The 23115-nt window shown below is 40.4% G+C and overlaps 1 protein-coding gene across 2 annotated transcripts in view; it reads left to right on the top strand.

The window, feature by feature from the left end:
• USP10 (ubiquitin specific peptidase 10) overlaps positions 1 to 22398 on the top strand; it is a 34404-nt gene extending 12006 nt beyond the window's left edge. The window contains exons 2-14 of one of the 2 annotated variants that reach the window (XM_082230810.1): positions 1616 to 1684; positions 2404 to 2464; positions 3787 to 4809; positions 7173 to 7264; positions 7537 to 7646; positions 8690 to 8745; positions 9528 to 9631; positions 11260 to 11359; positions 13173 to 13353; positions 16580 to 16745; positions 18924 to 19068; positions 20091 to 20156; positions 21300 to 22398. In XM_082230810.1, coding sequence (XP_082086936.1) covers positions 1616 to 1684; positions 2404 to 2464; positions 3787 to 4809; positions 7173 to 7264; positions 7537 to 7646; positions 8690 to 8745; positions 9528 to 9631; positions 11260 to 11359; positions 13173 to 13353; positions 16580 to 16745; positions 18924 to 19068; positions 20091 to 20156; positions 21300 to 21487 — 2361 coding nt within the window. In that variant the 3' untranslated portion in view covers positions 21488 to 22398. Of the gene's footprint in view, positions 1 to 1615; positions 1685 to 2403; positions 2528 to 3786; positions 4810 to 7172; positions 7265 to 7536; positions 7647 to 8689; positions 8746 to 9527; positions 9632 to 11259; positions 11360 to 13172; positions 13354 to 16579; positions 16746 to 18923; positions 19069 to 20090; positions 20157 to 21299 lie in introns of both variants that reach the window. The other variant, XM_082230811.1, reaches the window with a different exon arrangement.
• The last annotated feature ends 717 nt before the right edge of the window (positions 22399 to 23115 follow it).

The raw sequence follows: 23115 nt of genomic DNA, 5'->3' as shown, positions 1-23115 counted from the left end.
GTGGTGGGAACAAGTTTTATTTGTGTAACAGCATTTTAAGCTGCATGACTGCATTTCATTCTTTGCATGACTTCATCTAAAATGTTTCTAACAAGTTATCATTCAGTATGTTTTTGTGCAAGCAGCTATTTTTACTTTGGTGTGAAATTGTGTCTGTTGAATTGTTTCATTGAAATGAGTGTTACTCCTTGATTAGTGTTGAGAAATCCACTGAAATATGAGAAAGGATTCCAGTATACTTCAGTTGTGGCTTACTTTGAGGTGTTACATAGTTGATATCAAGCAGCTGCTTAGATGGTCCTTAACAGATTAACAAAACTTTAACCAAGTTCCAAAAGCAGTTTTCACTTCAGGGCTGTAGCCGAAGCAGAATTGGTATTAGAGGCTGCAGCATCATTGCCATTAAAATTGTCACATTTAGTTTTTGAGCTTTTAAAATCATAAGAGCAGTATCCCTTGACGTATTTCCAGTAGCAGAAAGATTTTTGTTTGCACAACAAAATGTCCCCTTCCCCTCCATGCCCCGCCATCTGCTCCAGAGAGTTGCGGGAATCCCCAACATAGATTTTTTTGGGGGGGAAGCATGATAATACGTTACGTTGTTCAGCTAAAAGTCCTTTGTAGTAACTAAACTACTTCGCAGGATACTGCCCAAAGCTCCTACTACAGTATACATTGGTGTTTCCAGGACCCTTCATATATGTTCACACCATTAGTAGCATATCTCCATCTGCTTGTTAGAAGCTCCATTTGTAAAATTGCTTGAATGGAATCCCCAGACTGCAGTTTTTCTCCACTGATTGAAAAAGTGAAGATGCTTGAAGGCCAGGATGGCACCTGACATTTCTACCAGCTGGAGGTGCATGCCTAGGGTTCATTGGATTTGGACTGTTTTTCACATGATAATACCCCATCCTGTATAATTCTGTCAGTTATATTTTATCTACAAAATCAGAATGAATTTCAGGAACCAAAATGCTTTTTCTGTGCAGGAGCAGTCACCATTGAGAAAAAGAGGTGGGAAATAAGCCAGTATCTATATGGTCTGTCCATGGATCAAGTGACTTTTCTTTTTTTAGTTCTCAAAGGTCTTACCTAGCTCAAGGTTGTCATCTGAACTATCCACATGTTTAACTGAGAATCAATCACAGTCAGTCCATCATTTGAAAAATAAGACTTTAGAGCCGTCTTGCCCCAAAATGGCAACTAGACATTCTGTTTTGGCAACTGCAACCTTCATTTAAGGAGCCATTTGGTGCCTAGCTTATATAACATGCGTTTCTAACACTAATTACATATGTAACCTTTACATTAGCTGTACACAAGACACGGATGTTTAAGCAAAAGCATAAGCATAATTGGTGTAATCTTTCAAAATTTAAATGCTGGGGCCTTCAGTTAACCAGCTACTTGCAGTTCTAGAAGTTGTGGTTGGATAATTGTCAGCTTCTTGTATAAATTAGAGGTCACACAAATTTCCAATGAAGAGATTTCTCAGGATTCTTTTTGACAAAGGCCATTGAAATTTCCAGCGAACATATGCACAACAGCCAAGTTGTGTTGCCATGATCAACTTCAGTTAATCTAATTAAATACAATATGTTTTACTTTTTAGTACATCTTTGGGGAATTCAGCCCCGATGAATTTAATCAGTTCTTTGTGACTCCTCGTTGCTCTGTTGAGGTAAGAACTATTTTAAATTTATTTACCTGTACAGTCATACCTCTTGTTATGTTTGCTTCATGATACGTTTTTTCATGTTGCGTCCTGCGGCAACCCGGAAGTACCAGAAAGGGTTACTTCTGGGTTTCGCCACTTGCGCATGCGCAGATGCCCAAAATGACGCCATCCACATGTGCAGAAGCGGCGAATCGCAACCCACGCAGACGCGGGTTGCGTTCCTTTCTAGTTGCGAACGGGGCTCCGGAACGGATCCTGTTCTCAACCAGAGGTACCACTGTATGTGTGAAATGTTGAAATCTATTGTATGTTGAAAGCATAGAAGAAAGTTAGTTTAGTATAGATCAGTGAGTACCCTATAATACTGCCACACGGCTTTGCTTCACTTCAAATTTTGAATGTTGTTACAGTTGTCAATAGTATATCAGCCCACCACATAAATCCAATGTGTTTATTTTATCAGTCAGTCTGGTAAAAGACTGCTTTGTATGTCAAATTGTAAAGAAGCAACTGTTAATTAAAGGGCACACTAAATGACTAAACAACAACATGCCAACTTAAATGTCAATAATCATTAAAGGCACAGGAGAATATGTGTACAAGAGAGGAAGGGTGGTTGGTGGTGGGTTCAGATTGTTCCATTCAGTGAAGACATAAGTTATCTTTGGTGAAATCTTCTTTCCCCACCACCAATGCAACCATTTGTTTTATTTTCTGTACAGCTTCCACCCTACAATGAAACCATTTCATGTGGCCTTAAGTCCACAGGAGAGCTCCATGATGGTAAGAAGCCATTCCTTCTTCACAACTGTTTCCCCAATCCTTTTGAAGTCCAATGTGTTGCAGGTTGGTTTCTTCTGTTCAGCTTTGGGGGTTTGGGTTAGTTTGCTACTTAAATGTACTAACCCAGTTAAACTTATAGCAATCCATATTTTATGGTTTCTTTAGCTAACAGTAAACCCTCACTCCCAACTGATGGCTTTGGAAAAGTTCTTTTAAAAGAATCCAGTGGTTTTGAGGCCTTGTTGGATCAGTGCTGTTAGTTGTTGATTATTAGGGAGTTGTAAATGTTAAAACTTCAGCACTTCTCAATATTGAAATCTGTTTTTCTTTAAGAAAGAGAATGACTTGGACAGGGCTGGAAAACTAAGCATGACTGATCACTGATCTGTTGAGACATGAATGTATATTGCCTGTACTGAAAGTTTCATTAGATGAAGTTTCTTCCTGGGCACAATTCAGACTTTGTACTGGTTTTAATCTTTACAGGCTAGTCTTATGTATGTTTACTTGGAAGCAAGTGCTACTGGGTTCAATAGGGGTTACACCCAGAAGAGTGTAAATGAGAGGGCAGCCTTAAATCCCTAAATGTTTTAGTCCCATATAGACCAGCCCAGTTATTAAGATAATCATTAGTGGCCTAGGTGTCACCACCTGCTAAGGGGGTTTGTTTGGGGATGGTACTTCAACTTGGTACCCATTGTTTCCCAAATTTGACATCGCTTAGGGGCCAAATGAAAGTATTATATTTTCCTAGGGTTTCAGCAGTTTTTAACATTGGCCTTCAGCTTCTTTTAAAGCAACTGCTGCTGCTTTGATTACTGATTGTTTTACTGTATTATGTATGTTAGCCACCTTTAGAGTAGTTATTGAAAATATTTTCACCCTTCATTTCAGAAAAAAAGTTGCCATTTTTTGGATGCTGGTATCAGATGTTTATGTTGCTTAGTTGCAGTGACCTTTGAAATTCCTTGTCTTGGAGATGGGACTATGATAGTTTTACAGAATGTGTTTTTGTTTTTCTTGGTCAAAGTCACAAAATTCTACTCTTAGTGCCAGCCATGTGAAATATAGAGCTTGAACATCCTATTGTTGAAAATCTTTTGACATTCCAATCTATGCTGACATAGTATTGGAAAAATAATTAAGCTATTTTCATATTTTCAGTCTGCACAATTTATATTTGATTAGGAATGTTTTTAACATTTGTGATGAAAAGGAATAACTTGAGGTGAAGACAAGTGATTGCAAACCTATCTTGTATCTGCCCCCACTTCCCAAGAAAAAAAGCACCACTTTAATAGAAGTTTATTTTTCTCTCCTAGGGGAAGAGTATCAGAGAATTGAATTTGGTGTTAATGAGGTTATTGAGGCAGATTCATCTGTGCTGAATAACAATGACTACAGTATTTCAAGTACTCTGAATCCTCAGGCACCAGAATTCATTCTTGGTTGTGCACCTTCCCAGAAGACGCCCAGTGATATACTCAACGAAGCCAACTATAACTCCATAGACTGCCAGTTCACTGATTCTTCTCTCGCTTTGGATAGCTGTTCTAATGCTGAAAATGATAGTTTACCTGGGAGCCTTGGGCAAAGGGAACGCAAAAAGAAGAAAAAAAGACCCCCTGGATATTACAGTTACTTGGAAGATGTTAGTGATGGCATTGTTCCTGCCGAGGCTTTGGTAAACGGGCATACAAGTTCATCAGGACTTAATAGCATAAGCACAGAGGATGTAGACCTTACAGGCGATGCGCCATCGGTCACTCCAAGGACTTGTAACAGCCCTGAAAATTCTGTGGACTTCACTAGCGAAGCTGTGTCTGATGATTCGGTTTCTAGTGCTCTAGATGCTACAAGGACTGCAGGGCAGCCTGAAATATGCAGTGTTACTAATTTGGAACAGTCTTGTGTCCCCTCTGAAACTGGGAGGGACAGCCCATTAAGGACAGCTGTTGTACAGCCATATGCTGGTACTGATACTACTGAAAACCTTGGTGTTACAAATGGACAAACACTTGAATCCTCTAGTGAGGGCACAGCTGCCAATGGGGTAGACTTGCATCCTGTGGAAAGCACCGACTCAGACCAAACTAAGCCTGAGGATGCTTTGCCTACTACTGAGGCAACCACCCCTGTTTCAGGAGCCGTTTCTGTTAATCAGCCTGCAAAATCATGGGCAAGCCTCTTTCACAATTCCAAACCTTCTGTTTCCATGCCTATGGCTTATGTTGAGACTAAGTATACCCCTCCTGCCACATCTCCTGTGGTCCTTGAGAAACAGGTTGAAGTCAAAGAGGGGCCTGTTCCAGTTTCTGAGGATCCTGTAGCCATAAGGATTGCAGGTATCATTAATGTGCTTCAAGCTTGAGCTACAAAGAGTGTAGGAAGATTTGAAGGAGTGGAAAGTTTGAGTGAACCTAAATGTCCTAATGCTTTAGTAGCACAATAGTAAGAAAATGATTAACTCTGTGTTAGAGTGACACTTCTTGTTTAGTGTAATGGCTTCTAGCTTTTTGTTAATGTAGTAATCTGGTTAAACACACAACTGTGGATTGATGCTTACTTCCTTTTCAGTGTACAAGTAAAAGTGAACTCTTGCTTTGATGTGCACACACACAAAAGGATGTGTTTGTTTAGGCTGGAGCAATTTTGTTCTCTCTTCTAGAGCTAGCCTTTTGCTGCTGCTGTGAGAGCCTATGTGTGTGACTCAGTTTGGAAAGTTTTGCCAGCTCAGGACTGAGAGCTTGCTATGTTAGGGGGTCTTTGTTCTTTTTAATAACTCCTTCCACCCAGGACCTCTTTTGGGAGGACTGAACACTGCTCATTTATTGCTAGGGAATATTGAATACAACTACTCTCCCTCACTCATACATTTATCTGTCTCACCACAAATAAAAACACATTTTACTGGCCCATGGCAGCCTTTGAGCCACCAGACTAACACTGACTCTGAATGTATAAGGAGTCTTTAACAGTGGCCACTAGGACTTAGGCTGTGATCTGTGCTGTGAGCACCACATACTTTGTAATATCTGATACAAAGCCAGAATATGCAAGCACACGTAGCTTGACATTCTGCTCATTGTACACAATGTGAAAGTATTCTTTACCCTGTAACATGATAACGGGGCACAAATACCCTGTAACATAATAACAGGGCACAGAATGGTGCTGAAAGTTGCTGATTCTTCAGAAACATATAACTTTATCATCTGCATGCATTCAAGGCACAAGCGACCACTGACATGTGTGCTGTTTTCAACCCCAGAAGGGGGTGGAGTGGGGCTGTGGGGCTACACGCAGTGCCGTGGAATGGCACACAAATGGGGAGTTGCCTGAAATCAGAGTTGCATCCCCATAGGCAGCTAGATTGCATGAAGAGTTAACTTGTGCTGCAGACAGAACTTTTTTATATATAATACAGAAAAATAATACTCTTGACTATAGAAAGGCTTGTATAACTTCTTGGTCTTAATATAATTTCTTTATATTCCTTTATTTCTAAATATATATTTTTTTCTTTACTAGCAAGCCATTTTCTGCATGTCTAATCCCCCAGAGTGGTAGTTCTTGTCACATTTGATTACAAGTCTAGGTTTATTAATCTCTTTGACCTAAATTTCAATAGAAACATTCAAAAGTGTAAATGCATGCACCATTGTTGGATGGTGTGCTTATAATGATTTACTTCATACAAGTTGGCAATATGTTCATTTTTAAAAGATCACCAGTGTTTATTTGGTTTGACTTTTTTAAAAAACAATCACTAGTGTTTATTTGACTTTTCATTAAATAGTAGTAACCTCATCAGTAGCATTATTCTACCTGGGTTATTAGAACCTTTGGTGGTGGTGGGAACAAGACCTATCTATATATAATGACAATAAAAGTGTAATATGTGGCATTAAAAAAAATTATAAGCTTGTTGGGGTGGCTCCATTCTATTTAGTCATTGGTGTTTGTATCTGCAAAGAAAAAGTATCTTGCAAGAAATAACTTGTTTCTGTAGCAGAGCATTTTATTAAGAGTTCCTGTTGCTAGTGTTGATTACATAAACAGGGTTGGTTGCATGTCAATCAGGATCTAGCTCTTAGAACTTTATGCTGCCATGTAAGCCCAGCCCTGCTTAAGTTCCTAATGCAGATGAGGTCAAGCACTTCAGAACAGGCTTAGAGTAATACTGTCTACTGCTTCATTTTACACCCTGGTCTTCTCTTGTAATGCACTTAATGCTTGTTGCTGTAACAGCAAATGAGATGTTTTTGCACATCCCTTGATTGTGTATGAGATTAGAATTCAAAAATGGATGTTGCAAGAAGCTTTATACAGAGTATAACTAAGCAAGCATTGGAACTGTAAGAGTAACTCTTAAGTGGGGAAATCAGAACTGTTGTACAGGTGACACAAGTCATTAGTGGACAACTGATGGTACATGCATGTTGGAGTGGTTCCAGGTGAAGGTTTATACCTGTACTTTGCCTCACCTTGCCTGCAAATCTATGGGAGGATAAATACTGGTAAGCATGATAAGACATAACCAAATGTCTTGCAACAAGAAAACAATGTGTGTAAATTCATTTCATTGGCCACAAGGGGATGCTAAAATACTGTTTGATTTTCCTCCACTACATGTGTAATAGGCAGTATATTTGTTCAGTTGGAAGTGGATTTGCTGACATTTTTGGATGTGTTCTTCATTTAACAGAATTACTGGAAAATGTAAAACTAATACATAAACCAGTATCTTTGCAACCACGAGGGCTGATCAATAAAGGAAACTGGTGTTATATCAACGCTGTATCCTTGCACTGGAAAAATATTACCTGAGTTAATTAACTGCTTGTGTTTCTCATACTGAAAACAAAATAGATCCTGTTATCAGACTTTAAATTTAAAGGTTCAAAATGGGAATGGGGTATATTTCAAATTAGCTGTATCATTATGACTGCTGAATGGCTTCCTTGTGTCATAAAGTATTTTAAGTTCATTTTTGTTCTCTCTTTTTGCACAAAGACGTGGGTGTGTTAAATGCTGTCTTTATTAACTGACTCCTTAATGCAGTTCTATAGACACTGCAAGCTTTGGTTGCTTGCCCTCCTATGTATCACCTAATGAAGTCCATTCCAATGTATTCGAAATCACAACGGCCGTGTACTTCAACACCAATGATAGATAGTTTGTAAGTAAATTGCAAGACAATCACAATGTTTGAATTAGAATTGTAAGTCAGTAGACATTCTTATCTTTTTAAAAATAATACTAATTAAAGGTTGGAAACATTCAGTGATACTAGGTATTTGGTAGCATAATTGTCCCTTCACAGAGCAGTACAAGGATAATATTTGGAGCAAACCTAAATTAATCTCTAATTGCCATATTGTTTGATTTTCAAATTATGCTGCCATAGTTACAACTCCCTCTCCTCCCCGTTCTGTGATTTGGGAATATTTTAATTTATCAAAGTTAAAATACACACCCATTTCTAAACCAAAGCCCTGAGCTTTGGAGAATCTCCCATTTAATGGCAGAGTTTGGACTACCTTTCCTGATTTCATAAATCAGATCCTGGTTCACTATCCTAGTTAAGCCAGATTTCTCCAGTTAGGTATAACAGGGAGCTTTGGTTTAAACTGAAGCCAGCACATGAAGGGAAGCAAGGGCCAAGGATGGAGCATGTGGCCCCCTGTGTGCATTACCAGCTTCATAAACTGTGAGAAAGATTGTCCGAACCTAGCCAGTGGATTGCATTCAGAAACATTTCAACATTGCCATTGTGAATTGGGGCTCCATCTCCTTCAGCTAACGTGAGTCAACTTTCCCCATCGTGGCTCTCCCTCCAGACGTTTTGGATTATAACTACCACCAGATGGGAGTTGTGGAAAACATCTGGATGGTGCCAGGTTGAGAGTAGTGTGTATGCTTAGTTCACCTACCACATGGAACAAAAACTTGTCCATCTCCGCGCTAGAGACAAAAATACTGAAATAGTTGCTTCTAGTGCATCAGCTGAGGAAGAGGACCGGTAAAATAAATGTATGTTGACACTCAAATGAGATGAAGAGAGGTAAATAACCCATTTTTATCTTGAAACAAACAAGTTAATAATTTTATCTTATGTGAGCCTTTCCAGTATTAGACTTGATCAGATGTTTGTGGCTAGTTGTATCTAGTAACATTTGTTGTCTCTGTAGCTAACACCGATTTCCTTTTGTTCTACTTCAGTGTCCGCCTAATGAATGAGTTTACAAATATGCCAGTCCCGCCTAAGGCAAAACAAGGTGGGTAGAAAATAATCACCTGCTAACTGTCTGGTGACATATTGGTAGAGTGGAGGAGTTCAGTGCTGTCTTTGTATGATACAGCTGAGGTTCTTATATTTCTGCAGTACAAATTGGCTTTCACCAAGAGGCTTGTGTGATGTCAGGTAAAAAGAACCTTTCTGTTTAAAAGGCATACAACATTTTTGCAGCATCTTTTTTTCAGCTCTTAGGACCTTACATAAAATATGATCTTGTTTCAGAAAGAGAGTGTTCCTTCTGTACTCTTAAGATTGGTTTGTTTTTAAGGTGGCAACAAACCTCTTGCATCAGTTTTGGAGGTGTTGGGAAACTGGCTGTATTCAGACACAATCCTTAGGTTTGATGTATCAGCACAAATAAATTGTGTTTCATGGTTGCATGAAGTCAATTGCTGTCATTCTCTCCATGCTGATCCAGTGCCTCAGTTTCTTTTGTATAGCTCTCTTAATCTTTGCATCACTGTCCTGTAGGTTTTTTACCTAAATTCAGTTCTCGGTAATTTGATGGTGTAAGTAGCCACCTATGAGAACTTTAGTAGTTCCCTTGCCTGCTTTTCAGTGTTGTGTGATTGTGGTTAAGCCACAGACAAACCTCCACAGCATAGTGTTGCTAAAAGAACAGGGGCAGTGATTACTTCATTATTTGTTGAAAATGTAGCATTGAATCTGTCCCACCTTGTACTTGAAATTCTGGCCTTTTGTAACAGTTAAGTTGTTGATCTTTGTCAAATTGCTCTGTCTTTCCCTTTTTCGTTTTGGCAGCTTTAGGTGATAAAATTGCAAGAGACATCAGGCCTGGAGCTGCCTTTGAACCTACATACATTTATAGATTGCTGACAGTTATCAAGTCAAGTCTGTCGGAAAAGGTGAGATTAGATCTTTTGAGCTGTTTCTTACCCTGTATTATGTAAGCAGCTGTAGAAAAATAGTGTTTGCAGTTCCATTTTATTACGGCCCTAATAGGTTTAATTTCATTCTTCAGCAGTGGTGGCTTATCCTTGGTTGCATCTGGAACACCCAAATAGTGCCAGACATGCTAAGGGAGCCAGAGTTAAAAGAATAGTAGGCTTGTTTAAAAAAATGAGTTATATGTGTTGGGTGTCAATATAAAATGTGAGATAATGATAACTTGTGGTAAGAATACTGAAGGCGTGGTACCAGCTTCCTCTTCAAACCTTGAGGCCTAAAGAATTAGACTTCACATGCAGTTCTAGTATTTATATGCTGTGTTTACATTCAAATGCAGACATATTGTATGGATGTTTCCATAACTCTGAAATCAAGAGTACAAAGGAGACCCAAGGATATAACACAAAATTTGTAGTTAAGGTTTTATCCAAAGCTAGGATTAGCAAACCCAATGTTTCCTTCATTCAGCTTCCAAATGTGCCAGAATAAATGCTTCATTGATTGGTACTTTTTATCAAAAGCAGTTGCTGTCAGGGGTTCAGGAGCAGAGGCGAGGGCAAGGGAGGAAACAGAGAGCGAGGGGGAGGAGGCAGAAGAAAAGATGAGTGATGACGACGACCCGAGATCTCCGAGTCTTTCCAGTGAATCAGAAGATTCACAGGAAGGAGCGCCAGTGGCCAGAGCAAGGGGGAGCTTAGGGGGACACCCCAGGAAGAAGGGTCCAGAGGGGGCTCAGAGAGCAGCAGTTGGAAATCGGGGCCAGCATCACCAACAGAACGTAGTGGAGAGGAAGGGCACCAGGTACCGAGCTCTGGCAGCTCGCAGCAGGAGGGAGGGCATGAGTCAGGAGTGGCCACACCTCCATTGGGGAGCGAGGAAACGGTCAGGCGGCAAGTGGAAGGTTGGGCGCGCGCGCCAAGTTCAAATACACAGGAAGGTGGAGCAGTAAGCAGCCCGGAAAGGGAGCCAGGTCCTAAAGCCCGACGCAAGGAGACAGAAGGGTCCGGGGGGTCAGCGTCAGAAGCGTCCAGAAAGGAAGAGACCACGGGGGGCAGAGGGACCCAGAGAAGAACGGTCAGGCGGAAAAGGTGGAGTAAGGCTAGGGTACTTAGCTGGTGTACAGGGGGCGGAGACTCAGACGGAGCTTCGCCGGTCTAACCCATAAGACGTAGAGTTGCACGCAGCAGCTTGAGAATGGAAACTGTAATTCAATAAAGACTTTTACTAAGTAACCGCTGGCTAGCGTGGTCCTCTGTGAGCTAGGATCTTGAAGCAGCTCTGACAGTTGCATTCAGACATCTTGTCATTTGAAGTGAGAGCTATTGAAAGGAAGTTCCTTGGACTGATGAAAAACCATGTCAGAGTACTTTTTTCTATGCATAAGTTCTTGCACCAAATTCTCAAACTTTAAACTCCCGAGTTTTAAAAAGCAGTTTGGAGTACAGTGGGGAGTAGTACTGCTTTGGAAACTTAATTTAACTTCAGTGCACTTAGTAATGTACTTGTGCCTTTGGGTCACTCCCAAGAACCTAAATAGGAAAGTGTTGGAGAATGAGTGGCTATACTAAAACACCTTTTTCTTCAGGGCAGACAAGAAGATGCTGAAGAGTATCTGGGATTTATTCTAAATGGCCTACATGAGGAAATGCTGATTCTGAAGAAGTTGCTATCTCCTCACAGTGAAAGTAAGTTTTTTTAAAATGCTAATTAATATGCATATTTATATATAGCATATTTGTATATGGACTGTGTGCAGACATAATGCTTATTTATGGTTTGTTTTCTTCAACTATGCCATGAAGTATGTAAACATAGTTAATGATTTGACCTTAAGCCATTTTGTGAATCAATAGTTTGAAGTAGGTTTGCAAACCGTGGTTTACATTAACTGTAATTAACCATTACATCTGCATTGCAAACCAAAGCTAAAACAGTTTTCTCACTTCTCCAGCCACTGTGTCCAAAGTTGCCAAGTGGTTCTCACTGATGTCTCCCTACTTTCCCTTCCTTTCCCCCAATCTTTGAGTTAGACGGTAGTTTCCCTCTGAGACTTCTGGGTTAAAGAAACAAACTATGGTGTGCCCTAAATATTCTTAAGTCTTATGCCTGCACTGTGCTATAGTTTTATGTTTTGAAAGAACGGAGGTAGAACTACTCATATAACTGCAATAGTTGCCTGAGCAGGTAGAGGAATGATACTTGCTTTTAATGATAAAGTTTGCATAAAGCAGTGTTTCCTTCTAGACAGAAATTATCTTGAGTATCACTTCCCATATAATAATATATATATATCCAGGAACAGAAAACATACCGTATTTTTCGCTCTATAACACGCAGATTTTTTCTCCTAAAAAGGAAGGGGAAATGTCTGTGCGTGTTATGCAGCGAATGTGTGGTCCCTGGAGCCGAAAAATAAGGCAAAAATCAAACCGCGCTTCAGGGAGAAGGGAGCTCCGTGAGACAGGAAGTTGCTGCTTTCCTGCATTCTGCCTCAGGGTCTTACTGCCCGCCCTCTCTGTTTCGTTACTGTGTTTGCTCAAACGGAACAAAGAGCAGGGAAAGCCCCTCCCCTCCAGGCAAGCAGAGGGGAAAAGCAGACTGTCGCTCCTTCCTCTCTGTGCTCCGCTCCTTCCTCTCTGTGCTCCGGTGCTGCTGAAAACATGCAGGTGGGAGAGAGAGAGAGAGAGAGAGAGAGAGAGAGCTGGCTGGCTTGGGTGGGTGCGTGGGGGAAACTTTTGCCTTCCTTTCCTCCCTCCCGTTATACCCCACTCCTGCATTCTTAGCCCTTCTGTGTTTTTCCTTCCCTCCCCACTTAAAATGTGGTTAAAAAGCATGGATCCACATGGATCCTAAGGATTTTTGCACTGGGTCACCCCAAATTCACCATCAGAGCACATAGCATGTCCATGGCTACAGCCTGCCCCCCAAAAATCATGCACCCACTGTTGCCTGGGGCTGCAATGGTGCAAAAATGTGGTTAAAAAGCATGGATCCACATGGATCTTTGCATTGGGTCACCCCCAAATTCACCACCAGAGAACATAGCATGTCCATGGCTGCAGCCTGCCCCCCCAAATCATGCACCCACTGTTGCCTGGGGCTGCAACGGTGCAAAAATGTGGTTAAAAAGCATGGATCCTCAGGATCTTTGCATTGGGTCACCCCCAAATTCACCACCAGAGAACATAGCATGTCCATGGCTACAGCCTGCCCCCCCCCCAAATCACGCACCCACTGTTGTCTGGGGCTGCAATGGTGCAAAAACGTGGTTACAAAGCATGGATCCACATGGATCCTCAGGATCTTTGCATTGGGTCAGCCCAAATTCACCATCAGATCACATGTCTGTGGCCACAGCATGAAGCACAAAAATGATACATCCACTGTTTCGTTCAGAATATTTTTTCCCTTGTTTTCCTCCTCTAAAAACGATGTGCGTGTTATGGTCAGGTGCGTGTTATAGAGCGAAAAATACGGTACATTTCCTCCTCCCTCCAGAACTTGCCGTTTCCAATGGTCCGGAGACCCAGCCTGTAAATGAAGAGGAAGAACAGGAGGAGCAAGGCGAAGGAAGTGAGGATGAATGGGAGCAGGTTGGACCACGCAACAAATCCTCTGTCACTCGGCAAGCAGATTTTGTCCAGACACCAATTACAGATATATTTGGTGGTCACATAAGGTACAATAAATTGTAATTAGTGTTAATAGAATGTCAGGATCATGTTTATGGGTGAGGGGAAATAGACAAAATCAGTGTGTGCCACCATAAGTACAGTCGAACCTCTACTTACCACCACCTCTTCTTACGGTCATTCCAAGTCACGACCGCGGCAAACCCGGAAGTAACCGGCGGGTTTGCTGCTGTTTGCGCATGCGCAGAAGCGGCCATCACCGTTCGCACATGCACAGAAGCATGCCGTCTCCGCCTGTGCACAATGGCGCCTCTCCCAGCGCCCCTTTTCGACCACCAGACGGACCTCCAGAACGGATTATGGTCACAATAGAGGTTCCACTGTAGAAGCTTAGTGTTCATAAATATAAAATGTGTTGTACATTAAGGTACACCCCAAAAGTTGATATAGAGAGATTCCTATAAGCTGGTTCTGCCCCAAAGAACGTACCTTTATTTCCATTCCTTGGTGACAGGAACTCGGAAGAGCCAGCCCTACATATTTCTGAGACGACTTCTTTGTATGTTTAATCTGGTAACAATTATTAATGGCGAGCACATCGTCCTCTGTTGACATCCAAAGGAAGCAAGATGAAACTGAGGGATTCCTGTTTTCTTCTTTTTGCTGAATGGGAGAACCACAAATCTCTAATCCCACATGTGTAGTCTGCTTTCTGCCACGCCTGTCCTACTCACTATACAAAGTAGGTCACCGCAGAAACAAGATCCCACGTTAGGATGTTGGAAAGCTTTCTCTTGTGAGGCCAGCAGCGGAGATAGGAATGGTCTAATAGTAGTCTACCAAACATAAGCTCTAGAAATAGTTGTATTTTCCATACCACACAAAAATGTAGATTACTACTTCCTCCCCCATCGTGTTTTTGGCTCTTCATTGCCTTCATGAGTACCTTGTTTCTTGCAAAGAAATAATAAGAATGCATTAAAATCCAAATCTGCATATATCTGAACTTTTCATGCCAAAATGTACTTATAATTATCATGCCTCACTCATGTATGTGCCTTTGTGTGGACTTTGCCCTTAAGAGCAGTAGTTGAAAAGTGCTGTGCTGTGGTGATTTTTAGTATAGAAAAAAGAACTAAAAATTGTGGCAGGGGACACGAGAGAGGTTTATAAATTACGTTTGGTCTCAAGAAAGTAATTAATTGGCAGTAGATTTAGAGTGGTTAGAATGAAGTACTTCATCCAGGTTCCAGAATTCATTGGCACAAGATGTGGCGATGGCCACTAGTTTAATGGCTTTAGAGGAGGATTACACAAGTTCATGGAGAAAATACCTGTCAATGACTCCTATAGTCAGGATCGCTTTGTTGAATTTTGGTGTTCACTAAACACCCGTTTCTGGTAGGACGTGGAGCGCAGCCCCCCACCCCAGTGAATTCAATGACCAGGCAGAATTACTTTGAATTGGGCTTGCAAATTAAAAACTCAGCACATAATAGCATGGATGTAATATGCTCCAATAAATGTGGCTGCAGCCCTCTGCAATAGCTGTAGTTTCTGAACATGTTTCAGAGGCAACTCCACAAATTCAGGTGTATTTTTTTTTTATTTTCAGAAAAAAACCTGCATGGTAGCAATTTCAGAAAGTCAAGATAATTTTCATCATTGCATAATTGCTGGTATTGCTAGTACATGCTTATGTTTTGTTTTTAAAAGAACTGAAAGAAAACATTTAGAAGTTGTGGATGCACTAATAGAGATAAGACAGCCAGAGAGAGAGATTGATAGAGATTTTCCATTCTTCTGTTAGTCCATAATGTATAAGCTAGAAAAACTTGGTTGCTGTGGTGGACGTCGATGTGTTGGTCAGTCTTGATAGTTTCAGGGTGGATATAGTACAAATATATATTGATGGAAAAGAGTTATAAGGTTGTATGTAGTTAATGTTCTTTTTGTTTAAGAAATTAATGAAACTGCTTCATCTTTCTAAGACGGTATTGTGATGGTGATTCTTTATTGCTCTTACTTGATAAGCTAGCTTAGTTAATAAAGTTATTTCCCAAATTATTTTAGCCAGTATATTAAGGTGAATGGTTGTTTGTTTCCTATAATCAAGCCATGTAGATCTTTGCACAGGTCAGAAGAATTCTGAGTAGCTATTGGTCATTATTCCAGACTTCTGATTTAAATTCCCAGGATAAAGGGAAACTATAATCGTTGAATATCTATAGCTGGTATAAATTTGTAGCTGGATATACCCTCAGTTAAACAAATAAAATTTTGAGGCCAGTCTTTATTCCTGGTGGGCAGCAGTTTAAAGAAAGAGAGTGTGCCATGCTCCTGGACTCTTCACCAAACATTGCAGTTTTATTGGTGTTTTTGTGTGTTGTGGAAAAATACCGCTGCAAAATGCTAACCTGAAATATTATCTGGATTAAGTGTGGTCTCATTCTGACTTGAAGAAGCCTCTGAATAAACAGCATGTTAGTTCTTGATGAGAAAGGTATCCCAAATGTGGCTCTCATGTAATGGGTGGGGCAAGTTGTCTCTTACAAACATCAACCTTGCCATTATGAGGGCTTCACATTGCCCAAGAAAGACCTTATTCTTTCCTTAAAATAAAGATGCTACTGTATAAAGAGGTGAGTGGGTGCCAGTATTAAAGAGAACCTGGGGTTATGTGTGAACCAAAGTAACAATTTTATTTAGCTTTTCACATTCAGTATTCATGAATAAGCTTAAGCAAGTTGAATACAATTGTTTTAAGAATCTGGATGTGTTGGTATCTTTCAGTGGGCTGTAAATTTGAAAAATAATTGGACATGAGAAAGGAAGTCCTGTATGTGGCTATTTCCCATTCAGTCCTAATAATGCTTTTAAAGAAGAGGAGGAGAAAGGAAAGGATTGTGCTTAAGCTAGGAGGATGGGTCAGTAACTGAAAGAAGTACTATTCTTTCCTCCCCATCCCTTGCAGGGGATGCATCTTTAAACTGTATTTCATTTCTGCATAAAACCTGACGTATTCAATTTCTGGATACTGAATCTGGTCATTACTTTAACCATATGTCTTTATATCTGTCAAAATCTGGCAGGACTTTGTAACACAAGAGCCTCATTTTAAGCCTGCCTACTGGGTTTGGCCATGAGACATTTTTATATGGGTTTCAGGAAGATATATGTGAAGGTGTATGTGTTGGCAGTCTCGCCATCAGTCACTCCAGAATTAATTGTTGAACAGTTTTCACCAGTGCAACTTCTAACTCGTTTCTTTAGATCTGTGGTTTACCAACAAAGTTCGAAGGAGTCTGCCACTCTGCAGCCATTTTTTACTCTGCAGTTGGATATCCAGTCTGATAAGATACGCACAGTTCAAGATGCTCTGGAAAGCTTGGTGGCAAGAGAGTCTGTTCAGGGTTATACCACAAAAACCAAGCAGGAGGTAAGTTATTTAACGGCTGGGTAATAATAATAATAATAAATAATAATAATAATAATAATAATAATAATAATAATAATAATAATAATAATAATTTATTTATACCCCGCTCATCTGGCTGGGCCTCCCCAGCCACTCTGGGCGGCTTCCATAGAAACCAAAAATACAGTAAAATATCACACGTTAAAAACTTCCCTGAACAGGGCTGCCTTAAGATGTCTTCTGAATGTCAGGTAGTTGTTTATCGCTTTGACATCTGCTGGAAGGGCGTTCCACAGGGCGGGCGCCACTACCGAGTGGTACACTTTTGAAGTCAAACATTACTATTAATCATTATGTGGGTGTTTAATATTGTCTGTGTTGACTGACAGCAATTCTCAGATTTCAGGAAGAAGTCCTTAATCCTGTTACCTGACATCCTTTCAACTGGTAATGCTAGGTACTGGACCTGGGACCCTGTGCAGTCAAGACACATTCTGTCCCATTGAGCACATTCATAAGACAAGTGCAAAATGTGTTATGCATCCATAAAGCCTAGAGTCTCACATCTGTGGCTGATTGAACACAGCCGTATCAGGACAAACTAATGGGGCAGTAGAAGAGAACCAGGAATCAGACAACAACTCCAGTCTACTTTGTGCTTCTTCCCTTTTATATGTTAGCTGGGTTGTTTGTGACTGGTCTTTATTATGTCTGTGTAGCATAAATATTGCTATGCTGCTTCATTTTAAAAGCTTATTCAGTGAACTGCTTTTTGCAACCAAAGTGATTTCCCCCCAGTCTGTTCCTAATGAGAGTCTTGTGGAATTTAGTGCTCTAGAATGACCTAGTGCTTAGCTCATTTATGTAATTAATTTGCATACTTTCTCAATTTATGTTGCATTCCAAAGAACCCCAAGCAATGTACAAAACAGAAATAAAAGAGACTATTAATAATTGAATATAAACCTGTGAATTTTGGAACAATGCAATGTAATTTTAACAGTGACCATGCCAAGATTACTTTTCTGGGAAGGCCTGTTGGAATTAAAATGTCTTCAGTAGATGCTGAAATCACAAATATTATTGTATTAAAATGGTTTCTTTTACATTTTTTGTGTGATGTCAAGCCATGCAGATGAGTAAAAATGCAGTGCTTTTGTCCTGATTTTTTCAATAGTTAATAGAACGATGTGCCTAGTTGTATTTTTCCACTGCTGTGCTCTCGTCATAGAGGTAGATAGAATCAGAGATGGGTTATTTAACTAGCCTTAATGTAGGAAGCACACACCATCTTTGTAAACAGAGTGGTTCTCTACAAGAAAGAAAAGAGTGGGCTTTACCACAGTGCTTAGGCATTGGGAGGAGAGGGCAACAACCTGAAAAAAGGGTGAGAAGCATGTTGCCCTGAAATTATGTGTAGGCAAACGCAGCCCGTCTGGATTTTATGTCTGACATGATGTGTGGGAGTGAAAGTGGCAGAACATCTCTTTGGTTGTCTGAGAGACCTCCTTGTATGGGAGGAAAACTTGCAGTGCAAACTTCTCAGGGCTTGCCACACGAATTTTGTTTGGCCAGCCACTCACTTCTTGGTTTTGGTACATATATGGTTTTAGTCTCCTCTTTACTTGACAACCCAAATGTTCAATTATGGCTTCTAGAAGAAATGGGTGTTCACTTGAGGTGCTAGTCTGGTCTGGTTTATATTTTAGTGTCTAGTCTGGGAAGAGTGCAAACATCTCGTATTGCATTTTAAAAAAATAGTTTTCTCTAACATATTTATGAACAAAATCTCCTTTTGCACTTTGCACCAGTCATTAACAAAAGCTGATTAAATATGTGATCATAAGCTCATAGGAGTAGTGTGCAGAACTGGAGTCGAAGAGCTGAACTGAAAATAAATTTTGAACCAAAATTTGTCCACCAAGTGCTTTCTGCAGAGAAAGCCCTCATGCCTATGAAAGTAGAAATATATAGGCAGGTGACTTTAAATGTTGTAAATAGCCAGAAACATTATTCTGCCCTCTTTGGGGTGGAAATCCCTCATCTGTTAGTCTGGCAGTGCCTAAAAATGGAAGGAAGAGGTGTTTGTGTGTGTATTAAACTGATTTCAGTAATTTCCACTTCTGATTCTGAGGAAATAAGCTTAATTAGTGACTAGAGATTTGAGGTCCAACTAAAATTCTGCTTTCACCATGCTAGGTGGAGATCAGTCGAAGAGTGACACTTGAAGAACTCCCGCCAGTCCTTGTCCTACACCTCAAACGATTTGTCTATGAGAAAACGGGGGGGTGCCAGAAGCTCATAAAAAATATTGAATATCCTGTTGACCTGGAAATAAGTAAAGGTAAATCTTCTGAACAAAGCATCTGGGTTTTTTGTTTGTTTTACAGAAAGAGATTGTTGTTGTTTATGCTTTTGGGGTGGGGGGAGGGCCTGTTTAGGCATTTCAGAATCAGTGTATATCTTCAGGACTGGTTAAGCAGCCCAGATTGAGCTGAGTTTAATGCCAAATATCATCTCCAGTGTCATTTTCAGTATATTTCTTTATCTTAAAAAGCTTGCTGTACATTAGTTCCACAGTCTTCATAAATCAGCACATGACTATTTCTTCCTCAGAATTTAATCACCAAAATCTTGCAGCACTTGGGTGGACTTCAGTGTAGTGCTACGGTTCCATCAGCTTAAGAATTCTTGCTTGTGCAATTGAATGTTTTGCTCCCTCAGTCTGTTCAGGATGTTTCCCCAGCCCCCTGGGACAGATTTGGGGAGGATGTGGGGCACATGGAGCTGGAGGTGTGGCATCCTGTTAGGCAAGCAGAAATCCTTGTGCTGACAGGACATGGTACCAGAATACTGCTGTTTCTCTCAAACTGATGCTATTTTAACAATTTTGCTATCTTTTTCTCTCATTCCAAGGTTTGGAATGCTGTGATTTAACTCCTTGAAATAACAATCTCTGAAGTTACTTAATCTCACATCCTAATGTATAAACATTTCTTTTTAAAAAATAAAATAAACACCTAAAAATAAAGATCTTCGCACCAATGTACTATAAAACATATTGCTTGCCATTTACTCTTGTGTGTCATACCCAAATCTTGGCCAGATATCCGACAAAAGGAAGCCCTCATATTGGCAAAGATCAGTGAGAAGCTTATATCTCCTCAGGGAGGATGGCCATACATCCTGAGCCGGTCGCAGTGGAATAGAAGAGCTATTGTTGACAGGCTCAGCTTTCAGTAGTTCTTTTGTTCCTTGCAGTGGGTGCATGCTCTTTGGTTCGTTAAATGAGGGTAAAAGAGAGGCGGAAGTAATCCTATAATACTAAAGACAGTGATTCACTTGAAATTCTGTTTGCTTTTTCAGAGCTGCTGTCTCCGGGGGTCAAAAGTAAGATATTTAAAGGCCAAAGAACCTACCGGCTCTTTGCAGGTATGTGCTCATTTATCTCAAATGTAATTAATTTTGTCACAAGGGCTCTTGCTGTTTTAAAATATTGGCAGTACTCTCAGATCAAGCATATGCACTGCTAAAATTAATTCTTTTTTTTAAAAGTTCCCTGTTGTGTGCCTTAATCCAAGAATGCCAGTTCAACAAAGATGATTTTCTGCAACCACTCCATATTACTCAAATTAAGAAAGTTATTCAGAGTTGCTTCACATTACAGTGGTACCTCAGGTTAAGTACTTAATCCGTTTTGGAGGTCCGTTCTTAACCTGAAACTGTTCTTAACCTGAAGCACCGCTTTAGCTAATGGGGCCTCCCGCTGCTGTAGCGCCGCTGGAGCACGATTTCTGTTCTCATCCTGAAGCAAAGTTCTTAACCCGAGGTAATATTCCTGGGTTAGCGGAGTCTGTAACCTGAAGCGTATGTAACCCGAGGTACCACTGTACTCGGACCTTTCAGTTGATGGCAGCCAAATGTGCAGTCAACCTTGTGGAATTTAGTACTTGAGTCAGTACTGACTGTGATTGCGACTGTGGATTGAGAGATAGACGCTTGCAAAGTATTGAAATTGGGGAGGGAAGTAACCTGCTGCTTTCAAAAAGCTTGCATTTAGTTGTTGGTTGTTTTGCTGCACAATTTTAGTGATTGCAGAAGTTCAGCAAACAAACCAATCTCTCCCAAGCAGTCTAAACTAAAAGAGTCAGAGTTTTATCTCTCCCCCATTTTTAATATTCTCCAAAATTACTGAATGAATTTCAGGTGACTCCCCTGTTTTCTCAAGCCCTCTGGCAAGTAAGTTTGGGAGAGATATGGAGTTTTCTTACACTTGATTTGAGGTTTGAAGAGCATAAAAAAAATCAGTATCTCCCACTATTTCTGACATTTTGTGCTAGCCCAATTGAGGGCACTCCTTGCTTCTTCCTTAAGCCTCTTTCTCATGCCCAAGGGTTCTGGTCTTTGTGTGGCAAGGTGTAATCATCTGGCTAATAAAGCAAACTGATATTTGTGGAACTCCATCCCTCCACATAAGTTGACAAACATTTGGACAAGCCAGCATCCATTGAAACTTGTTAATGTTGCTTCCTTCCCTGTTGTCTTATTAGTTGTTTGGTTTTGTTTTTTTGACAGTTGTCTACCATCACGGAAACAGTGCAACTGGTGGACATTACACTACAGACGTCTTCCAGATTGGTCTCAATGGCTGGTTGCGCATAGATGACCAGGCTGTCAAAGTGATTAATCAGTACCAGGTGGTGAAGCCGTCTGCTGAGCGCACAGCCTACCTCCTGTACTACCGCCGAGTTGACCTGCTTTGAAAACTCCCTGTTTTTTCTGCTGTGTTTGCCAGATTACCTGCTTTCTAGAACGCCAACTCTCTCTAACCCTTATTTCTCTTCCTCCCCTCAATGAATTCTTTTCCTTCTCTCTTCCTTCCCCTTGCAACTATGGGATAGAGTGAAAGAGAAGACTACCTTTTTGAGGTTTGTGAACAGCCTAGTTGGTGTTGGCTTATTGACTTTGCTGAATGAAGTCATTAGGGTTTGAAAGACTCAGTCTCACGAATCACACACAAAGTATTTCTTCTTCTTTTTTTGCGCTAATGCTGAATCCTAAGAGATTATTAAAACGGGGGATTTGCAACTGATTCCCACTTTCTAATTGCATAGTAGAAGCAGCCCTGCACCAGCAACAGAACTTGTAGATTTCTGTGAAAATGTTTTATCTTTACTTAAATAAAAAAACTAAAAAAAAATCCTCTCTAATCCTCCCCCACTAGTTTTTTGATAAATGGTAAAAATGAGCCAGTGTCTATCAAGGAAAAAATGGTCCTCCTTTAAAAGAAAATACTCTACAAAAAAAGTATAATATACAGAGTTGCCGGTTCCTGATAGGGAAAAATACACATTTTAATAATTGTGCGATGAGAAACTGCTTAAGTACACATTGCAGATCAAAATACTTTTGAGTTAAAATGTTAGTCTATATAGATGGGTGATTGTAACTTTATTGCTATTAAGAGATTTCAAAACTGCATTTATGCTTCTGTGTACATGGGATTTTAAAACAAAAAATGGGCAAAATAATGAAAGTTGATATTTTTTTCAGTCTGCTTTGTTTAATTTTGCTGTCCGCTCTCCTATAATGTTGAGTTCCTAAGTGTACACAGTCTAGTGATATCTAGGAGTATAAAGTTGTCGCCCATCAATAAAAAAAGTCACAAAGTTGATTTAAAGCTCTTGAGAGTGTTCTTTGACCACGGGGCTCAGCTGAAAGCAACAGAGACATTCAAATGAACAGGAAAATCTGTGAAGCCAAGTCTCCTGGTGGGGTGCCAAAGACAAAACTGAGAAATACCAGTTTTGTACTTCTTGACCGGCTTCACTTTCATCTCCAATCAAATGGCTTTAAAAGGACAGTAGACAAATCAATTTGGTGTAGTTCTGTCAATGGCTATTAGACCCAGTAAACTAAATGGATGTTCAAAAGCTGTATGCCTGGAGGGTAGTTTGGGGAGGGTTGCCTTTGGGGCATCTGTGAAACATCTGGATAGGATGCTAGACTAGATCAACCTTTGGTCTGATCCAGCAGGGCTCAGACCAGTTGTCTAGTTTCCCAATCCAAGCTTGCAAATGACGTTTCAACTTGATTGCCTTTTGAATTGGAATGTTCGTAAGGCAGCAACACAAAAAGCTTTTGTAAACTACCAAAGTTAACCATTTGTTCTTTCAGGCTGTCCATGTGCCACACAAATGGGTACAGTAGGCAAAAGTTCTGTAAGCCAGTAACATGGAAGGCCATTTATGAAGTTCTGCCATTTAAAAAAGTTTTTTATTTCCTCCTCTCCCAACGCAGACCATCAACAGTTGACAACTTGAATCTATTCTGACTTCAGAGCAAATGGCATCTGCTTTCGTTGCAGTGGCTGTTGGTTCTTGGGAGTTTT

Source organism: Podarcis vaucheri (assembly GCF_965113315.1).
Source record: "Podarcis vaucheri genome assembly, chromosome: 7".
NCBI classification, from domain to species: domain Eukaryota; kingdom Metazoa; phylum Chordata; class Lepidosauria; order Squamata; family Lacertidae; genus Podarcis; species Podarcis vaucheri.
Note: the sequence above shows the minus strand (reverse complement) of the source record. Positions and strands in the feature narration are given on the sequence as shown.